General features: G+C 41.7%; 1 protein-coding gene across 1 annotated transcript; it reads left to right on the top strand.

The window, feature by feature from the left end:
* Positions 1 to 409: 409 nt before the first annotated feature.
* Positions 410 to 20,167, top strand: LOC141584964 (mammaglobin-B-like). Its single transcript, XM_074401936.1, has 4 exons — positions 410 to 464; positions 1,665 to 1,852; positions 17,177 to 17,258; positions 20,088 to 20,167. Exons 1-4 carry the CDS (start codon positions 410 to 412, stop codon positions 20,165 to 20,167), a joined length of 405 nt encoding a protein of 134 aa, XP_074258037.1.
* The last annotated feature ends 1,278 nt before the right edge of the window (positions 20,168 to 21,445 follow it).

The raw sequence follows: 21,445 nt of genomic DNA, 5'->3' as shown, positions 1-21,445 counted from the left end.
GTTGAGGCGGCAGGAAGCACAAAGCAGGTAGGAATAGAGAAGTCATGATCATAATCACCAAAGTGACAAGAGCACAGGTCACATTGCTGGGTTTTGCTTTATATTTTGGAAAACACTGTCACATTCAATTTATCTGGAGCCACCTGTCATTATTGCAGTCCCCAAATTGTCAGGTGTCCAAAAATCACTGCCTTCTCTGTTTCTACAAACAAAGCACAGGCTGGCTGGGTTCCCCTCGGTGCATGCTAATGCGTCCTGGTCTCACGCTAGGTTGACTCATTGCTTCATTCCTGGAAGGGACTAAGGTGCCTCCCTCGGGAATAAATAGAGCAGTGCTAGGTGCTCATCTCACAGCAGCTTCCTTGATCCGTGCCACACACAACTGAACGTTGACAGCACCCACCTCACCATGAAGCTGCTGGTGGTCCTCATACTGGCGGCCCTCCCCCTGTACTGCTATGCAGGTGAGTTCTGGGCAGGGAGGTCAGCCTCAAAGCTAGGGGTTGTGCAGTCACAAAGCTTACCCTGCACACTCTGCCTCATTTGCTGCCAAAGTAGGTGCAAGTGGGTGAATAGCTGACAAGTTCACAGTCAACTTAATAGAAAACAGCAGAGCCCAGAGCACAAGCAGCTCATGCAAATCCATGTCCAGAGCACTTTCCACTCCCCAAAAGTGGGGGCCACCCCAGATCCTATCATAAGTAAGAAGTTCTGTTTTAGGTTCCTTTTTTATCGCAGTTGACTCAACAGAGCTGATGGACAATATCTTAGACCCATTCATCTGAAATCATTGAACCCCTATTTGATGCTGGGAATGATAAAAGGGAAGCACTGCATGATTTTGGACCAAAGAAGTTGAAGCAGTGTTTGCTGCATGTCCCAGGTCAGAGCCCCTCATTTCCCGAGGGTCTTCTTCACCAAGAATGCACAGGGTTGGGCTGATCTGAGCTTTAGAAGTCAGGAGAAGTTGTGCAGACTGAGTTTATGCTCCTAGAATTGAAAACATGAGACCCTGCGCCATAATCTTTCTGAGGCTCAGTCTCTCTTGGGAGGTAGGCAGATGAGTAGCCTCAGAGCTCATCCCCAGAATGGGTTTGAGGGAATGTGCTCTCTTTTGGGGTCCATGAGGGGGCATAGCTTTAAGGGAGAGAATTTCCCAGCGCCATGCCCACCTCCCATCTCTCTCCATCCGGGAGATTCAATGGTTTATGTTTCAATTTCGCGGTCGCGGGAAGAAACTAAAAGTCAGTCACTCCAGCAGAAGCTCTAAGGAACTGCTTTCATTGGCTCAGGGTCTTAGAGAAGGTGGAGGTTTCTCCTAGGATAAAAGCCGGATTTTCGAGCTTTCTGGAATTCCCTCCCACATGGTGGGAACTCCTTCTGGGATTTCCCCTCTGGAATCCCCTTCCACACTCTTCGTGGAAGACTTTCGCTTCTTCTCCTTTCCTTCTCTTTTCTCTGCCTGAATAAAATCACTTTTCTGCGATGCTTTTTGGGTCCGATATTCTTTTTACGAGCATACGGTCCACCTGCAGTGGCCCCACCGCTTATCCCTTGAGAGGTTGGAGGCCAAAAACCCACAACGATCACCGGCATCCAAGAAAAAACCCAGCTACAGGTTCACCCCTCTGGGGATGGCCCATGTTCTTCTGCCTTTTTCTCAGGTTCTGGCTGCCAACCGCTGGAGGATGTGATTAACAAGACCACCGATCCTGAAGTGTCTGTACCAGAATTCCAGCAATATCTGCAAGAGTTCTTAGGCAGTGCTACCAGTGAAGAGGCTGTAGCGGAATTCAAACAGTGTTTCCTCAACCAGTCAAATGAAACTCTAAAGAATTTTGATTTGTTCATGGTAATTTCATTTTTTTTCTTATGTGTCCTTTAAAATCACGGTCCAGAAACAAACAGGCTCCAAACATGGCACGAGGAGTGTTAAGCACTGGTGAACAAGCTTTCTTTATAAATCGGTTAATTTAAGGGTGCTTTGCAACTTTACTTTGAGTGTCTTCAGGGAGTGATAATTGCAAAAAAACAAGGAAGAAAGAAAGAAAGAAAGAAAGGAAAGAAAGAAAAGAAAGCTCCAGAAAAGAAGGCAGGGCTAACCATCAGCTCCCCAGTCCATTCACACACACAGACACACACACGCACACTCTTTCTCACATAGACACACACAGACACAGACACACACACACTTAGAGAAACACACACACACCTGTAGAAACACAGACACACACACAGAATCAGAGACACAGACACACACATGTACATAGAAACACACAGACACATGCACATAGACACAGAAAAATAAACACATAGACATACACACATGGACACAGACAGGGACAGAGATACACCTATATTTTCTTTCTTTCTTTAATTTTTGTGAGACAGGGTCTCACTCTGTCGCTGGGCTGGAGTGCAGTGGTGCAATCTCGGCTCACTGCAACCTCCACCTCCCAACTTCAAGATATTTTCCTGCCTCAGTCTCCCCACTAGCTGCAGTTACACGTGCCTGCCACCATGCCGGGCAAATTTTATATTTTCTGTAGAAATGGGGTTTCACCATGTTGGTGAGGCTGAACATTTTCTGTCAAGAGAAAATATCTGATTCTCAAAGAGCCACTCACTGCTGGGAACAACCAACAATATTTTCCTTTTCATAGTAATGAATAATCAAAATGTTCTCAAAATTATTTTACACAGTGCAGAAAATATTATTTGGGCAAACTCTACAGATTCTAATATAAAGAATTTAAAACCCATGTCCAGATTTTTTGGCACATCTGATGGGAATCATAGACTATTTAATTAAATACCTCTGGAAATGGAAAGTGCAGATCATGGTGTGAAACAGCACAAGTGGCAGAATTCTTCATCAAAATAAAAGTCAACGATTATAACAATAAGTATTTCTGCCCATTAAAGAAAACCATGTTACCTACAGATTCTATTTTTAACATTTATGTAATATTTCAAAACTCCATTGGAATCATTTTATGGTAGAAAATGTAAAGACCTACCAAACATTTGTAGAATAATTTCCTCTTTAAAAATCTATAGTAGACTAGTCATGCCTAGCTCCAATATTTTTAAATTTATTCCAAGGTAAAGGGTGAAGAGCCTCAGACTGTTACAATATTTCTCACTCGTAAGGCAACACAGTAACTCCAAACCATCAATATTCATATATCTGAGCTGAGGTTTTAACAATTCTGTGTTGTAGCCGGGTGCAGTGCTGCATGCTTGTAGTCCCAGCTACTCGGGAGGCTGAGGTGGGAGGACCACTTGAGTCCAGGAGTTCTGGGCTGTAGCGTGCTATGCTGATCGGGTGTCTGCACTAAGTTTGGCATCAATATGGTGACCTCCTGGGATTGGGGATCACCAAGTTGCCTAAAGAGGGGTGAACCGGCCCAGGTCAGAAACAGAGCTGGTCAAAATTCCCGTGCTGATCGGTAGTGGGATCACGACTGTGAATAGCCATTGCACTAGAGCCTGGGCAACATAGGGAGACATGGTCTCTTAAAAACAAAAACAAAAACAATTCTGTGTGGAAAGAGTGGTCTCAGAATCAGTTTCAACTGGCAGGTCTTCATCCAATAGTGCATGTCACGTATGTATTGGATAAATTATTTCAAGGAATAGGATTTTTGGAGAAGAAAATCTTAAGGGGATCCTGGCAGGGAAAAGATCCTAAAACCCTGACCCCTGTTGGATGTCTGTAGGACTAAGTGTCTCCTGGGTCTTGTGCGGTGGCTCACAGCTGTAACCCCAGCACTCTTGGGAAGCTGAGGTGGGTGGATTAACTGAGGTCAAGAGTTCAAGACCAGCCTGGCCAACATGGTGAAAATCTATCTCTAGTAAAAATACAAAAATTAACTGGGCGTGGTGGCAGGCATCTGTAATCCCACCTACTTGGGAGGCTGAGGCAGGAGAATGGCTTGAACCTGGAGGCGGAGATTGCAGTGAGCTGAGATCATGCCACTTGCACTCCAGCCTGGGAGGCAGAGAAACATTGCCTTAAAAAAAAAAAAGTGTCTTCTGGATGACAGAATAAATGAAAAGAGAATTCTTGTTTTGCTTCCAGTACAAATTTTCCTAAGTGTTAGATGTTTGTGAACAAATGCAGAAAAACAGCATGAAGAGAAATGTCTGTATTTTAGTATCGCACTTTCTAAGAGTGATTTGCAAATGTAAGTGGCCTGCTTTTGTTTTCCAGCAAATAATTTATGACAGCATTTCCTGTGCGCCCTACTAACTTTATACGGGACCTTTGACTCAGACACCACTACGACACGGAAGATGGCCGGAAAACTGCTGCCTACTGCTAGAAACCACAACTTTTCTTGTTTTCTTTTTCCTCTGGACCTTTTTTTTGTGGAAACTGCAAGGCAATTGTTGAAACCTCATATTCATTTTCATTTCAATAAACTAACTGCAAATCATCAAGTTCCCTTTGTCGTTACTTGAAAAGGGAGGCTTTCCAGGACTCACAGTCAGGCAGCCCGTGGGAGGCAGACACAGACAGGACTTGCAGGTGTCGGGTGAGAGATGAGGCTTCTGTGGAGCACGTGCTTTCTTAGCACCTCTCGCTCAAGCACTGGGCCTCTCTCTGAAGACTGGTTCCCTACCCTCATCGCACCACCTGCCCACATGCCTCTCTCTGGGTTCCTCAGGCTCTGAGGTCTGAGGTGGGGTCCTGCTCAGAGGCCCTGCTTTCATTCCAGTCCTCCTGTGGGTACTGAGTCCTGCTGTCCACACCAGGCTCCTCTGCACTATCTCTGGGCCTCCCCTAGGTGTGCAGGGTTCAGATCAGAGCCAGCCAGGGATAAGAGAACTGCAAAGCAGGGTGGATCGTGTCTGGCTTTTAAATTACGATTTTTGTTCATCGTGGATATGGGCCTCAGATTTAATTTTTTAAACATTGCATTAAAATATTATTTATAATATTATATTATAGACACATAGAAATATAATTACTGGGTTTCATAGCATCCTCCCTAAATTGTTGAGTTTCCCTGAGTCCTTACTCTGCAGCAGGAATGGGGTCCATCCTCCCCTGTCCTACAGTGAGCTACAAAGGCAATGAGGGTGGACAGGAGTGAGTGTGCTCTGCAGGGACCCAGCACAGCAGCGGATGTTTAAATGGAACCTGGGGTCTCCTTCATGTCCTGTTCCCAGCATACCTGTCACCAGGGGTAGGTTATTGCCACCTCTTCTGCTCTTACCTCAGCCTGTCCCGCTTCTTTCTGGTGCCATCCCCTCACTCAGGAAGACTCTGTCTATTTCTCAGGACAGCTCATCTCTACCAGGGCCAATTCTTTTCTCAGGCAAGGCAGCTGCAGGGATCCAGGCCCATAATATCTACAGGGGTATATGAAAATGTTATAATTTTTAGAAAATCATTTCCTAAAGTGAATATAATGATGATGAATATATATACCAACAAATCTAGCCAGAAATGTACACACCTTTTACCAATGTGGTTGTAAAATACAAAGTTTAATATGTTTTTATAAAGAAGCAGCAGAAAGCAGAAACTGGATCCCTTCCTGACATCTTACACTAAAATGAACTCCAGATGGATTAAAGACTTAAACATAAGACCTAACATCATAAAAGACCTAGAAGAAAACCTAGGCAAAACCATCCAGGCCATAGGCATAGGCAAGGACTTCATGACTGAAACACCAAAAGGAATGGCAACAAAAGCCAAAATAGACAAATGAGATCTAGTTAAAACTCAGAGCTTCTGTACAACAAAAGAAATAATTACTAGAGCAAACCAGCAACCAACAGAATGGGAAAAACCTTTTGCAACCTACGCATCTGACAAAGGACTAATATCCAGAATCACAAAGAACTAAAACAGGTTTACAACAAACAAACAAACAAACAAACAAACAAACCCATCCAAAAGTAGGCGAAGGATATGAACAGACACTTTTCAAAAGAAGACATTTATGCAGCCAAAAAACATATGAAAAAATGTCCATCACCACTGGTCATTAGAGAAATGCAAATCAAAACCACATTGAAATACCGTCTCATGCCAGTTCGAACAGCAATCATTAAAAAATCTGGAGACAACAGATGCTGGAGAGGATGTGGATGTGGAGAAACAGGAACACTTTTACACTATTGGTGGGACTGTAAATTAGTTCAACCATTGTAGAAGACAGTGTGGCAATTCCTTAAAAATCTAGAAATAGAAATTTCATTTGACACAGCAATCCCATTACTGGGTGTATACCCAAAGGATTATAAATCGTTTGATTATAAGGACACATGCATATGCATGTTCATTGCAGCACTGTTTACAAGAGCAGAGACATGGAACCAACCCAAATGCCCATCAATGATAGACTGGACAATGAAAATGGGGCACATATACACGATGGAATACTACGCAGCCATCAAAAATGATGAGTTCGTGTCCTTTGTGGGGACATGGATGAACCTGGAAACCATCATTCTCAGCAAACTGACACAAGAACAGAAGACCAAACACCCCAGTGTGTGATGCTCCCCTCTCTGTGTCCACGTGTTCTCATTGTTCAACACCATCACTCACAGGTGGGTGTTGAACAATGAGAACACGTGTACACACAGAGGGAAGCATCACACACTGGGGTCCGTTGTCGGGGGGCTACAGGAGGGATAGTGGGAGGGAGGGTGGGGAGGGATGATGTGGGGAGAAATGTCAGGTATAGGTGATGTGGGTATGGAAGCAGAAAACCACCTTGCCATGAATGTACCTATGCAACAATGTTGCATGATCTGCACATGTACCCCAGAGCCTAAAGTACAATAAAACAAAAAAGAAAAAAAAAAGTGGCCTATGACCGCAATAAAATACACATCACCTGCAACAGATACAATGAGGCCTTGTCCCCAAGAACTTGCTGAAACCATAGCCCATCCTTGACAGTTTAAGACCCTGAAAGAGAGGAAAAGGGAGAAGAGATTCAGAACTAGAAACTGAAAGATGGACACCTGGGTAGCAGAAAATGTGAATCTGTTCAGAGAAGATCCTGACCCATTTGGTGAGGGGGCCATATACATTCTAGAGAAGAAACAGGTTGTAAGGGAAGGAGCCATTTCCAGATGCCCACACCACAGAGGGAGCATCACACAATCAAAACCAGGTTTGCCCCAGTGGAGGAACCTATGCCTGAGCATGTCAGACCCAGGCAGTGGAAAGGGGACCCTATGCATAGTAGGTGACAGACATAACAGCTTCTGAAATTGCCAATGAAATGAACATTCTTGAGAGAAGGTGTTTTTTTTTTTTTTTTTTTTTTTTTTTTGCATAAGAGATTCCTTTAATCAAAGTGTTATTTGACATGGGAAACTTCAGAAATGAATATCCAAAGAACCAGTGAAAACCAATGAAAAACTGTTAATTTTAAAGCTTAAATTCAATAAAGAGCACACAGCTATGTAGAAATCCGATTGGACAAAAAGCAAATGATCTTATGCTAATAGACTGAGTGGGAAAACCCAGCAAACGCTGTCTGTTTTGATTCTTCTTAACTTATCTGTGTGGCATTCCCAGAGAAGGGGTCTTAAGAAGCCTGAGGATGACAAAGTATAACTTGGAGTCTTTGAGGCAGAAGGTACCCACATCTATCATTTCTTGAAGACCCCTGAGAAATCCATCACTGTTGCCCCCAGAGTCCTGGTCTACTGTGGGACACAGCACTCCCAAGTAGCTACACTGGGAACCAGGTGAGACCCCAAATTGCTTAGAGGAACCATCCTGGGTGACTTATGAGAACCATGGGGAAATCCCATCTTGGACCCAGGCAGGAAAAAAACTGAACATTCAGAACATTGCTTAGAGTCAATAAAATACTGGCAAACTGATTGCAACAGCACAACAAAAAGCTTATCCATCACGATCAAGTAGGTGTCATCCCTGGGATGCAAGGTTGGTTCAACATACGCAAGTCTATAAACATAATTCACCACATAAACAGAACCAAAGACAAAAACTACATGATTATCTCAATAGATGCAGAGAAGGCCTTCGAAAAAATTCAACAGCACTTTCTGCTAAAAACTCTCAATAAGCTAGGTATCGATGGACCATATCTCAAAATAATAAAGGCTATTTATGACAAACCCACAGCCAATATCATACTTACTGGGCAAAAACTGAAGCACTCCCTTTGAAATCTGGCACTAGACAAGGATGCCCTCTCTCACCACTCCTGTTCACTATACTATTGGAAGTTCTAGCCAGAGCAATCAGGCAAGAAAGAGAAATAAAGGGTATTCAATTAGGAAAGGAGGAAGTCAAATTGTCTCTATTTGCAGATGACATGATTGTATATTATAAGACACCATTGTTTCAGCCCCAAATCTCCTGAAACTGATAAGCAACTTCAGCAAAGTCTCAGGATACAAAAATCAATGTGCAAAAATCACAAGCATTCCTATACACCAATAACAGACTCAAAGATAGCCAAATCAAGAACGAACTGCCATTCACAATTGCTACGAAGGGAATAAAATACCTAGAAATACAACTAACAAAGGATGTAAAGGACCTCTTCAAGGAGAACTACAAATCGCTGCTCAAGGAAATAAGAGGACACAAACAGATGGAAAAACATTCCATGTTCATGGTTAGGAAGAATCAATATTGTGAAAATGTCCATACTGCCCAAAGTAATTTATAGATTCAATGCTATCCCCATCAAGCTACCAATGACCTTCTTCACAGAACGAGAAAAAAACCACCTTAAACTTCATACGGAACCAAAAGAGAGCCTGCATAGCCAAGTCAATTCTAAGCAAAAAGAACAAAGCTGGAGGCATCACACTACCTGACTTCAAAGTATACTACAGGGCTACAGTAATCAAAACAGCATGATACTGGTACCAAAACAGAGATATAGACCAATGGAACAAAATAGAGGTCTTGGAGACAATGCCACACATCTACAGCCAGCTGATCTTTGACAAACCTGACAAAAACAAGCAATGGGGAAAGGGTTCCCTGTTTAATAAATGGTGTTGGGAAAACTGGCTAGCTATGTGCAGAAAACAAAAACTAGACCCCTTGCTAACATCTTATACTAAAATTAACTCCAGATGGATTAAAGACTTAAACAGAAGACCTAACACCATGAAAACCCTAGAAGAAAATCTAGGCAAAACCATTCAGGACAGAGGCATAGGCAAGGACTTTGTGACTAAAACACCAAAAGCATTGGCAACAAAAGCCAAAATAGACAAATGGGACCTAATTAAACTCCAGAGCTTCTGCACAGCGAAGGAAAGAAATTAGAGTGAATCAGCAACCAACAGAATGAGAAAAAATTTTTGCAATCTACCCGAAGGACTGATATTAAGAATTTACAAAGAACTAAATCAGATTTACAAGAAAAAAACAAACAAGCCCATTCAAAAGTGGGCAAAGGTTATGAACAGACACTTTACAAAAGAAGACATATATGAGGCCAACAAACATATGAAAAAATGCTGATCATCACTGGTCATTAGAGAAATGCAAATCAAAACTACATTGAGATACCATCTCACACCAGTTAGAAAGGCAATCATAACAGAATCCGGAGACAACAGACGCAGGAGAGGATATGGAGAAATAGGACACTTTTACACTATTGGTGGGAGGGTAAATGGGTTGTGGAAGACAGTGTGGCAATTCCTCGAGGACCTAGAAATAGAAATTCCATTTGACCCAGCAATCCCATTACTGGGTATATATCCAAAGGATTATAAATAGTTCTATCATAAGGACACCTGCACACGAATGTTCATTGCAGCACTGTTTACAATAGCAAAGACTTGGAACCAATCCAAATGCCCATCAATGATAGACTGGACAGGGAAAATGTGGCACATATACACCGCGGAATACTATGCAGCCATCAAAAACGATGAATTCATGTCCTTTGTAGGGACATGGATGAACCTGGAAACCATCATTCTCAGCAAACTGACACATGACCAGAAAATCAAACACTGCATGTTCTCAATCATAGGCGGGTGTTGAACAATGAGAACACATGGACACAGGGAGGAGAGCATCACACACTGAGGTCTGTGGGGGAGAACTATGGGAGGGACAGTGTGGGGTGGGGAGTTGGGGAGGGATAACATGGAGAGAAATGCCAGATGTAGGTGATGGGGAGGAAGGCAGCAAACCACAGTGCAATGTATGTACCTAGGCAACAATCCTGCATGTTCTTCACATGTACCCCAAAACCTAAAATGCAATTTTATACATATATGTGTGTATATATATACACACACACATATGTATACCTGGAACTATTTAATAAGAAGTGTAGAAAACTAATATGAAGTCACCATGAGGAAGAAATTGTTTCAAAGAAAAATCAATAGCTTAATGGTATTTCCTTCTAACTATACATAGTGTTGAGAATTTTATCTAGCATTTATTCACTATGCAAAAATTGTACTTTAATCTTTGTGTAGTAGAAAAGTTAGAAATATACCAAAATATCCCCTAAAGACAAAAGTGACCATTACCTTGGGAAATCTGACACCTCCTACAACATAGTTGAACGCTGAAGACGTTATGCTGAGTGAAACAAGGAGTCACAGAAACACAAATGCTGCATGACCTACACATGTGGGCATCTGGGGAGTCAAACTCGGAGACACTGAAAGGAACACGGTGGTTGTCAGGGCTTGGGTGCCAAGGAGAAAGGGGAGTTGCTTTTAATGGGTACATAATTTCAGGTATGCAGGACAATAAAACCTGAAACTGAAGTTCTGGAGCTGGATTGCACAACAGCATGAAGATACAGAACGCTCCTGAACTGTTAACTTAAAACAGCAAATTTCATGAGATGTACATTTTACCACATTAATAATTTATTTAAAAACTAAATATCAACTGCAATGAAGGATGAGGTGATTTTTTTCTTTAAAAGCCTGCTTAGACTAGTCATAGTCTACAGTGTCAGTCATTAGCAGGGCACAAAGGTAGTGGTGGAGCGTGTCAGACTGCTGCCCATATTTCCACACGGAAGGTCATATGAAAACTCACACCTTCACATTTCCTTGCATGTGAACTAAGATGTTAACAATTCTGTGTGGTGGAGTCATGATCCAGAAACAGTAGCACTTCTTTGGTGTCAATAAGTGTCCCTTGAATGACGGCATTAACAAGTAGATCATTTTCATTTTACTACCAGCAATAACTTTCTTGGATGCTAGATATTTGTAGGCAAACCCAGGAAACCAATGAGAAGTTTCTGTTTTTTAAGATTTTATTTAGTTAGAGGGTGCTGAAAATCTAAGTGACATCTCTGTTTTTGCTTTTTAGGAATCAGTATATGGCAGCAGTTTCTGTGATTTATTTTAACTTTCCATGAGACCTTTGGCTCATAGGACTAGAGCATGGTGAGAAACCAAATACAGATTGCTATAAACTACAACTTTTCTGTCTTACGTCCTTTAAATACGAACTGCAAGATAATTGTTGAAATCTGCTTTTCATTTTTATTTTAAAACATTAACTTAAATGTGGCACATATACACCATGGAATACAATGCAGCCATAAAAAAAACGATGAGTTTGTGTCCTTTGTAGAGACATGGATGAACCTGGAAACCATCATTCTCAGCAAACTGACACAAGAACAGAAAATCAAACATGGCATGTTCTCACTCATAGACACGTGTTGAACAATGAGAACACATGGACACAGGGAGGGGAGCATCACACCCTGGGGTCTGTGGCGGGGGGATCTAGGGGAGGGACAGTGGGAGGTGGGGAGTTGAGGAGGGATAACATGGGGAGAAATGCCAGATATAGGTGATGGGGAGGAAGGCAGCAAACCACACTGCCTATGTGCCTATGCAACAATCTTGAATGCTCTTCACATGTACCCCAAAACTTATAATGCAATAAAATATATACTAAAAAACCTAAAGATTCTCTTTATTCTCCCATAATAAGGATGGATTTAGAGGGTCTCATCACATATCACCTCCTTATGTGCATGTGTGCATGCACGTATACACACACACATGCACACACTTGTTTATGAAAGAACTCATGATTGTGGATTGAAGACTGCAAAGCACTTGCTTCCTTGGCCTGTCCCCCAAGCCTTGGTCCTCTCTCCAAAGACTGTTTCCCTGTCCCCATACACCACCTGCCCACATTACTGTCTCTGGGGCCCTCAAGCTCTGGGGTTTGAGATGGGATTCTGTTCAGTGGCCCTGCTTCCACTCCAGGCCTCCTGTTCCTGCTGAGGCCTGCTGGCCATGTCAGGCTCTTCTGCACGCTCTCTGGGCTTCTCCCAGGTGTGCACGGCTGAGACCAGAGCCTGCCAGAGAGAGGAGGCCTGCAAAACATGGCAGCTCCTGTCTGGATTTTAAATTTTGATTTTTGTTCATCATGAATGTTGGCTTCAATTTTAATTTTTAAAGATATTGCATAAAAATATTATATACAACAGCATTATGCTATTATTTTAATAATAAAGTTATGATTACTGACTTTAGTAGCACCCCCTTAAATTATTCAGCTTCCCCTAGTCCTGTTCATGCAGTGGGAATGGGGCACATCCTCTCTGCCACACAGTGAACTGCAAAGGCAGTGAGGGTTGAGGGGAGTGTGTGTGTTGTGCAGAGACCCAGCACACCAGGGGATTTAAAAATGGTACCTGGGGTATCCTTCATGTTGTGTCCCCAGCCTTTGTGTCAGCAGGGGTAGTTATTGTCACCTGTTCTGCTCTCACCTCAGTCTTTCCTTCCTCTTCTCCAGGCAATCCCCTCACCCAGGAAGACCCTCTCTATGTCTCAGGACAATTCAGCTCCACCAGGGCCGACACTTCCCTAAGGCACGGCAGGTGCAGAGATGCAGGCTCACAACAGGGGCTTATGATACTGTTATAATTTAAAAACTTTTACTAATATACACAACGTATTATGAATGCAGTTGTAAAATACACAGTTTATTTTTATGGAGGAGTGGCCTATGAAAGCCATAATACTTGTGACTTACAAAAGTTATAATGAGATCCTCCCTTAGCACCTTCCCAAACCAAAGCCCACCCTGTTTTGCTTAAGACCGTGAAAGGGAGGAAAAGGGAGAAGAGATTCAGAGCTAGGAACTGGAAGATGTGCATATGGGCCCTCAGTAAATGCGAATCTGTTCAGTGAAGGCCCTGGCCCATTTGATGAGGTGGCCAAATACCTTCTAGAAAGGAAACAGGCTCCAGTGGAAGGGGCTGTTCCAGGATGCCCATGCCACATGGGGAGCATCTCACAAGGAAAAACAGGTTGAGTCTGATGGCCAAGCCTGTGCCTGCACATGCAAGGCCCATGTAACTGACAGAGGAAACAACCAAGTTGGTGTAATAGCTTCTAAATTTGCCCAGGAAAAGAATATTTATGAGAAGCGTCTTAAGGCAGCATGAGGATGATGAGAAAGTATGACTCAGGTCTTTGAGGCATAAGGTGCCCACACCCAGCACTTCCCGAAGATCCCTGGGAAGCTCATCACTGTCCGCTCCAGTGTCCTGGCTCAGTGAGGGATCTAGGTCTCCCAGGTGGCTACAGTGGGGAAACAGATGAGACTCCAAATAGCTTAGACCAACCATCCGTTGTGACTTTGACAATGTCGGGAAAGCCTAATTTAATCAAGACTCAAGCAAGGAAAAACTGCACATTCAGAGCAAGGCTCAGAGTTGTGCCTGATGGAGAAAATCATCTCTGTATTTTATTTCAGGGGAGCACATAACCCATTGAGGAATTCCTCAGTGGGATGGAAATTACCTGCTTCAGGCAAGGGCGGATGCTGCGGTCCCAAGGCAAAACTGGATGAAGAGGCTTGGAGACTGAGAACTAGAGTGGTGCTCATCAGGACGGACACTGCTTGTCAATGGCTCTAGCTCCAGCACTAACTGTGTGGAGAGTTCCATGGGGAGAAGGGACACAGATGTGGTGACCAGCCCAGGATTCGCCCACAGCTTTAGGGGCTGGATGTATTGGTCTAGGTACCATTGAATGAAACTATGAGGGCCCAGCACTGCAACCGGCTGGGGATTCACCACCAACCTTCACAGGTTTACAATCACCGAGATCACAGAAACTATGTTCCGCAGCTGTAATTGAGTGTAATTAAAATTCAGAGCAGAATTATAAGAAATTCCCCAATCACTTGGTAAGAAAACACTCTACTATCAAGCAATCAGTGAGTAATTAAATACCTATTGAAATTGTTGTGAAAGTGTCTCTGTCCAGACCTAGGCTGTGGGGTATGGACATGGACAATGGATATGACTTTCTCTACTCCGACTTTTTGCTGAGATAGTTGGGGGACAACATTCTTTTCTTAATAACATGCCCTCTGATTTGTTGAGAGCATTAGGGTCTTTGAAGCACAACACGAATCTCTTATGTTACAATGCCTGGGATGACACCATCTTCCTCTACGTACATTTTCTTCCCACAGCCAACTATGGATGCATCAGGACACCCATGATCTCTGCTCTCTGTGATCACCTCCATCCCATTTGCAGTGAGCTGTAGTTCCTTTCAAGAGTCTACTTCTATTTCATTCTTATTCCTATGCTTGTCTCCATACAAAGTCAGGGGTTTAGAATTGATCAATCCATAGGTAGACTTTGGACTGCGACCTCAATTGCTCTATCAAAGGAATGTGTTGGCTGTCACTTCTATCCACAGGATTGCAACTGCTATCTGAGGAGAGCAAGCCCAAAATGGGCGGTGAGCTCCCTATGCCCGTGTCCTGGCCAGATCTAGGCTGAGATATTTGTCATGCTCTTGGAAGCTTCCCTACATTTTCTCTAGATACTGTCTCGCCTTTAGCCAGATACTTGTTAATTATTCTAGCATGCAATGAATTGGGGCCCAAGGTTTCACTGGCGATGCTTTTTCCAGGTTTTCTCTGCCTTTCTTTCTTCATTGCATTCACTGAGATGTGTTTAATTTCATTTTGTTTCTCTTTACCAGTCTGAAATTTATATATGCTCTTGATATTTTTATACATAAATTCATTTTTATTTTTTCTTTTAGCAAAACATCTTAAAAACAAGTACTGATTGTGCTAATACTGGTCCACAATGTGTGATCTCTCCTGTAGTTATTGTCTTATGTGAGACTTTTCCATGATATGTATTTATATGTTCCCTTGTATTCCCATTTTCCTTCTACTGTGCAATGGGTTTATAAATGTCTAATAGAGTTGATTATTCCAATGAAGTTTGGTATTAAACTATAAGGAAACGTTACAGACTTGTGAGTACATTCCTGCCACTGATCATTTATCCTCTCATTGTATTCCAAGGTCAAATAAAGGTGAATGGCCAAGAGAGGAACAGATCTCGGCAGCCTGAGTCCACGGTTGCCCTGTTATGTCCTGAGCCACTTAGGCAAACTTCCAGAATCTTGGTTTTCTTTAAATTGATATGCTTGGTTTTCTTTAAATTGAAACTCTGTTTCCCATAAGGGGGACACACAATAATTTATTTTGAAAATCACATGTGCCATTGAGTTGCTGAATCCTGTGCACCTGTATTCCTTGATTTTATCATTCCGCTAACTTACAAAGAACTTTTAGTTCTTTGTAAATTCTGGATACTAGCCCTTTGTCAGATGGGTAGATCGCAAAATTTGTTTCCCATTCTGTTGGTTGCTGGTTCACTCTAGTGATAGTTTCTTTTGCTGTGCAGAAGCTCAAAAGATTTATTAGATCCCATTTGTCTATTTTGGCTTTTATTGCAATTGTTTTTGGTGTTTTAGTCATGAAGTCCTTGTCCATGCTGGTGTCCAGAATGGTATTGCCTAGGTTTTCTTCTAAGGTTTTTATGGTGTTATGTCTAATATTTAAATATTTAATCCATCTGGAGTTAATTTTTGTGTAAGGTGTAAGGAAGGGGTCCAGTTTCAGCTTTCTGTAATGCCTAGCCAGTTTTCCCAACACCATTTATTACATAGGGAAGCCTTTCCCCATTGCTTGTTTTTATCAAGTTTGTCAAAGAACAGATGGTTTTAGATGTGTGGCATTATTTCTGATGCCTCTGTTGCGTTCCACTGGTCTATATCTCTGTTTTGGTACCAGTACCATGCTGTTTTGATTACGGTAGTCTTGTAGTATAGTTAGAAGTCAGGTAATATGAGCTTCCAGCTTTTTTCCCCTTAGGATTGTCTTGGCTACGTGGCTCTTTTTTGTGGTTCCGTATAAAGTTTAAGGTGGTTTTTTCCAATTCTGTGAAGAAAATCAATGGTAGCTTGATGGGGATAGCACTGAATCTGTAAGTTACTTTGGGCAATATGGCCATTTTCACGATACTGAGTCTTCCTAACCATGAGCATGGAATGTTTTTCCATCTGTTTGTGTCCTCTCGTATTTCCCTGAGCAGTGGTTTGTAGTTCTTGAAGAGGTCCTTGACATTCCTCGTTACTTACATGCCTAGGTATTTTAAACTGACCATGAGTGTGAACCACTAGGTGGCACCATTTCCTCTCAAATCTGGGATCTCCTTGAACATTTGCAATATGACACTGGTCACTAGGGGGAGGCCCAAGTTTCCTTTTCCCATGTAAAGCTAAAGGACCAAAATGAAATGATAGTGTCACTGGGTTCTATGAATTGAAAACAGCTGACTAACTTCTCTCTTCTTGGCAAAAGAAGGTTGTTCTGCATTAATCTAGCAGGTTTATGTAAGAGTTGTCTCCTCTGATTTTATACCCAGAGAGCAAGACACAGAAAATGTGGGCAAAAAGGCACAGAAAGGTAAATACCACAAGTTCTCACTCATAATGGGAGCTCAGAAAGTTGATCTCATGAAATTAGAAAGTAGAATGATGGTTATCAGTTACTGGAAAGGGTGGATAAAGAGAATTTGGTTAACACATGCAAAATACAGCTAAGCAGAAGGAATACACTCTAATGTTTGATGGCACAGTAGGATACCTATAGTTAACAAAGATTTATTGTATAGTTCAAAAAAGCCAGAGGAGAAGACTGAAATGTTCCCAACATAAAGAAATAATACATCTTTGAGGAGATGGGCATCCTAAATACATTGATTTGATCATTACCCATCAGATGCGTGTATCAAAATATCACTTGTGCCCCATAAATATGTACTATTATTATGAATGATCAATTTTAAAAAAGAAATTACGTGTAACCTAGGTTGATATTAAGTACGGGACAGAATGTGGGGAGAGCCTAGATGGAGATTTGGCTTTAGCAGATGGAGGAATAAAGGGAGCAGGTCTGTGATCATGGTGGTGATGGTGGTGGTGATGTGTGCAAGAAATAGGAAGTAAGACTTGAAGGATGAAGTTCCAGAAAGTGAAGATGACTCACAGGTGCCTATTTAGAGAGGAATTAGGTTGCCCTGAGTAATGCATTGAAGGGAAAATATGAATGAGGCGCAGCTGTGAGTGCTTAACACACACACTAGTATTTGATCCCTTTGACTTCTGTGTAGCAGAATAAAAGTGTAGTCTTAATTTACTGAGATTAGAAACATTCAATGGCTCTCGCGAGCTGACGTATTTTATTTACCCTGTGTTGGAAAGTAAGTTTCAGACCTCATAGACTGGACGGGACTGTTTTACTTCCCTATCTCCTTCCTGTTGATCATGGGAAGACATTACAAACATCACTTAGTGAGGTCCTACAAATAGACAAATTCTAAACTGGATTATAAGAGCTTGACTTTCTAAAGCAGTACTAGAAGATCTTTCCCTGCTAGGCGACAACTCCTTTCCCTGGACTTTTTTTCCCTCTGTGTCATTACTATAAGTCTATGAAGATGAGCATTTCTAAACGCGAAGCAAACATCAAAAGGAGATTTAGAGGGAGTTACATTTGCCTTTAAGGGAAACTATTTTCTTTACCATGACAAGCCTATGATTATCAGAGTTATCTGTTGGTTAAAGAACACGACCATGATGAAAATCAACAAATAGAACACATTACCTAAGATCGGATCAAGACCACAGATCAAGCATGAGTTGAATCTCTACCCCTCTTTCTTTGAAATTTCAAATATTATGAAATTTACAAAACAACAAAAGAACAAAACATTAAACTCTACAGTGTTGTAAAAGAAGACAGTGACAACATCTGAAAAGAAGTGTTTAAGAACTCCTGGCAGATGAAGAGCAGAAAGGATGAAATCTACAGAGAAATAAGACTAGGGGAAACTGAAGTACAGGCATGCACTGAAGGAAAAACCTTAGATAGAGGAGATTTTTCTGGTAAAGAGAAAAGGAAGTTTAGGATAAGATGTGCATAACTATTGAGACTCCACAAAGAAAAGGATGAGAGTAGAAACCTATAATCAAGTGGGGACAATAAACTCATTCCAGTTTCTTCTATCCTGTCCTTCTTCAACATGGGTTTTTCTCCACAGAAGACAGGTGTAAAACTGGGACACTGGATTTCATTAGGTACATGAAGTCAGAAGGTCAGGTTATCAGGCTGAATGAGACAGCATCACAATCTGTCATGTAGTGCCAAGTATCAAAGGAAATATGTGTTAGCAAAATACCTGAAGTATTGATAAATAGTGATAATTGTGTGCTTTTGAAGATGTTAGGGTATTTATCCAGAGAACTGGGTAACAAGAGCAAAAAACAAAACAAAACAAAACAAAACAAAAACCTTAAGTTCTTTCAGCTTGGTGACTCATTAATTTTTCTCTAACTGACAGTCAGTGTGATACATAGTTCTTCCCATGATGGGACTTCTCTCTTTGCTTTGTTTTTCTGCAAACCACACATTTTCATGTATGTATTTATTTGAGAGAGGAATATATATATATATATATATATATATATATATATATATATATATATGTATGATGTGAGGAATATATGTGTATATATATTATATGTACATATATATATCAAGTGAGAGAGATGTATAATACATAAAGTATATACACATTTCCAGTCCTTATCAGAAAGCGTCCAGTCAGGAAAATAAAGAGTAGAAGTAAATTGAACAGAAAAATGTTTCATGTAGGAATTGTCATTAGTGGGTTTTGAAAGACTGTAGAGGCAAAAAGGGACTATGAAGGATGCCTTTTGATTGAGAATTGCAGGAAGACCATACGAACCCTGGAGCTGGAAGAGAAAAGGTTAAGTGGTGTTGCTTAGATCCCATGACAGCAGGTGAAGGCGAGGCTGCTGCTGGAACTGAGCCACCTCAGCAGGAATAACAGTCATCGCACTGCACTCTGCCCTTCTGGGCTGCCAGATGTTGCAGGATCTGCTGCCACAGTCACTGCAAGAAGCAATGTGAGAAGCAAAGAAACATGACTGCTACCTACTTTCACCTTCCAGTGTCCCAGCAATGCCTTCCATGGGAGAACCCACAAGGAGCCCGCTGCCACAAACTTTAGGGATGGAAAACAAACAGACCTCCATTTTAGCAATAAGGCAATACACAGGAACAAGCAAATCTGGAACTAAGAAAACATGCATCCTACCTGGCATCACATGACTGCAATATAGAGTCTTGGTCTTTCTTTTTCAGCCAGTCGGAGGCCATTTGTCTGACCTTTCCACACGTTAAAGGCTGGTAAGTTTCTTGTCTATACTGTAATAAACAAGGCATAATTAGCTCAATAACTACATAGAATAAGGACCACACTAGACTTTTTGGGCAATAGCTAGTACTAGGTCATCTGGAATAGGAAAATTTTCTGTTAATTTACGCCTTAGAGCCAAAGAGTGGCTGACCTACAGTCACAGAGATTTTAGGGAAGATCATAAGGCTAGATGTACACAAAATATGAGAGCTAATGACATTAAAGGGGGCCAGTAACAGGTGGTACACAGTGTTATTGGCTCTCTCAATGCAACAGCGTGTTGGGAAAGAAAGGTCTTTCTAGTGAGCAAACTGTCACTTTCACCAAAGTAAACTGTCCCTAACAAACCACAGTGAGGATCAGCCTATCAGTTTCCTAGTTTTTCCCACATAACTTGAGGTTATTTGGTTTGCTTCTCCATGCCGTTCTTCCAAAACTTATAAAACATTTCATTAAGCCTGTTTGTAAATACCTCAAGGTAACTGCTTTCCTCTCCAGATCAAGATGCAGAAAGTTCAGTTAATTTCATCATCTTCAGTGGCACGTGTTTTGCAGAAGACTCAAACATCCCGATTTGACATGGTACCTTTGATGTGATTGTGGCTTGCTGTCCTCATGTGTATTGTTCATTATGTGGGGCTGATTTGCCGAGACACACAGGTGGGGCTGATTTGCCGAGACACACAGGTACCTCAAGGGTGGGCCAGCATATTTTGTGGGGATGAACTGTGCGGATGGTCATGAAGAAGTTTGAGGACCTGGCCCAGTTCTCTGGCAGGCAGTTCTCCCTCTGGGATTCCTTAAGCAGTGTGACCACCTGATAAGTGTGTGCTCAAAGTCCTTAAATATTAGGATCTTGATTGAGTCTCTTACTGCTTCCATCTCCCAGGAAGATGTTCACCAGTTTGAAGACCAATCCCTAGAGAATACTTGAGTGGTAAGTTGAGGCAGAAAGACACTGGGACCACACGTTTTTGTGAGGACAGAAGTCCAAGGCCTCTGTGTGTTTTGGGGATTGATAATATTTACCCCACCCATACTCTCCTGTAGACTTAGATCCAAGATTCATTATTAAGGATATTAATAACATCATAACAATAGCACTTTGAGCTAACCATAAAACAATAAATTAGGTTATTGAAAAGTAATTATCTGCACTATGGGAAAACCCAAGGGAATCAGAACCAGATTCTGAAGCACTCCTTGTTAGCACTTAGGGTAAGTACACATTCCTTGTTGGCAGAATCGGTCAGATTCAGTTTGATATTTTATGTTGAGAAAGAGATGAATTATTTCCTTTACCTTATTAGTTATAATTTTCTCCTCTGGTTACATAACTGTAGACATTGACATTTAGTGCTCAGATGCTGTAATATGTATTTTCCTCCATTAATTCATTTATTTTGTATGTGAATCCTGTGAGGTAGACACTGTTTTTACCACCTGAGATTAAAAATGAGAAGACTATGGCTGCAAGGCTAAGCCACTTTCTGAAAAACTCACAAGTAGAAAATGCCAGAACTGAGCTTGAGCCCAGGTAGTAAGTCACCAAATCTTGCCTTCACTTCACTTTTCAATCAGTGGATACATTCTAATTTTGAAAGACCCAAACAGCACTTTAGAATTAAACAAAACATCAAATTTCCCTAGTAAGATTCTGTTAGATGCTAGCCAGGTTGTAGAGAAAAGGGACTGCTTATATACTGTTGGTGGACATGTAAATTAGTTTAGCCATTGTGGAAATCAGAGTGACAATTCCCCAAAGAGCTAGAAACAGAACTACCATTTACCTAGCAACCCCATTACTGGGTATACACCCAAAAGAAAAGAAACGATTTGACCACAAATACACAGGT

The sequence above is a fragment of the Saimiri boliviensis genome, chromosome 6 (genome assembly GCF_048565385.1).
Source record: "Saimiri boliviensis isolate mSaiBol1 chromosome 6, mSaiBol1.pri, whole genome shotgun sequence".
NCBI lineage: Eukaryota > Metazoa > Chordata > Mammalia > Primates > Cebidae > Saimiri > Saimiri boliviensis.
Note: the sequence above shows the minus strand (reverse complement) of the source record. Positions and strands in the feature narration are given on the sequence as shown.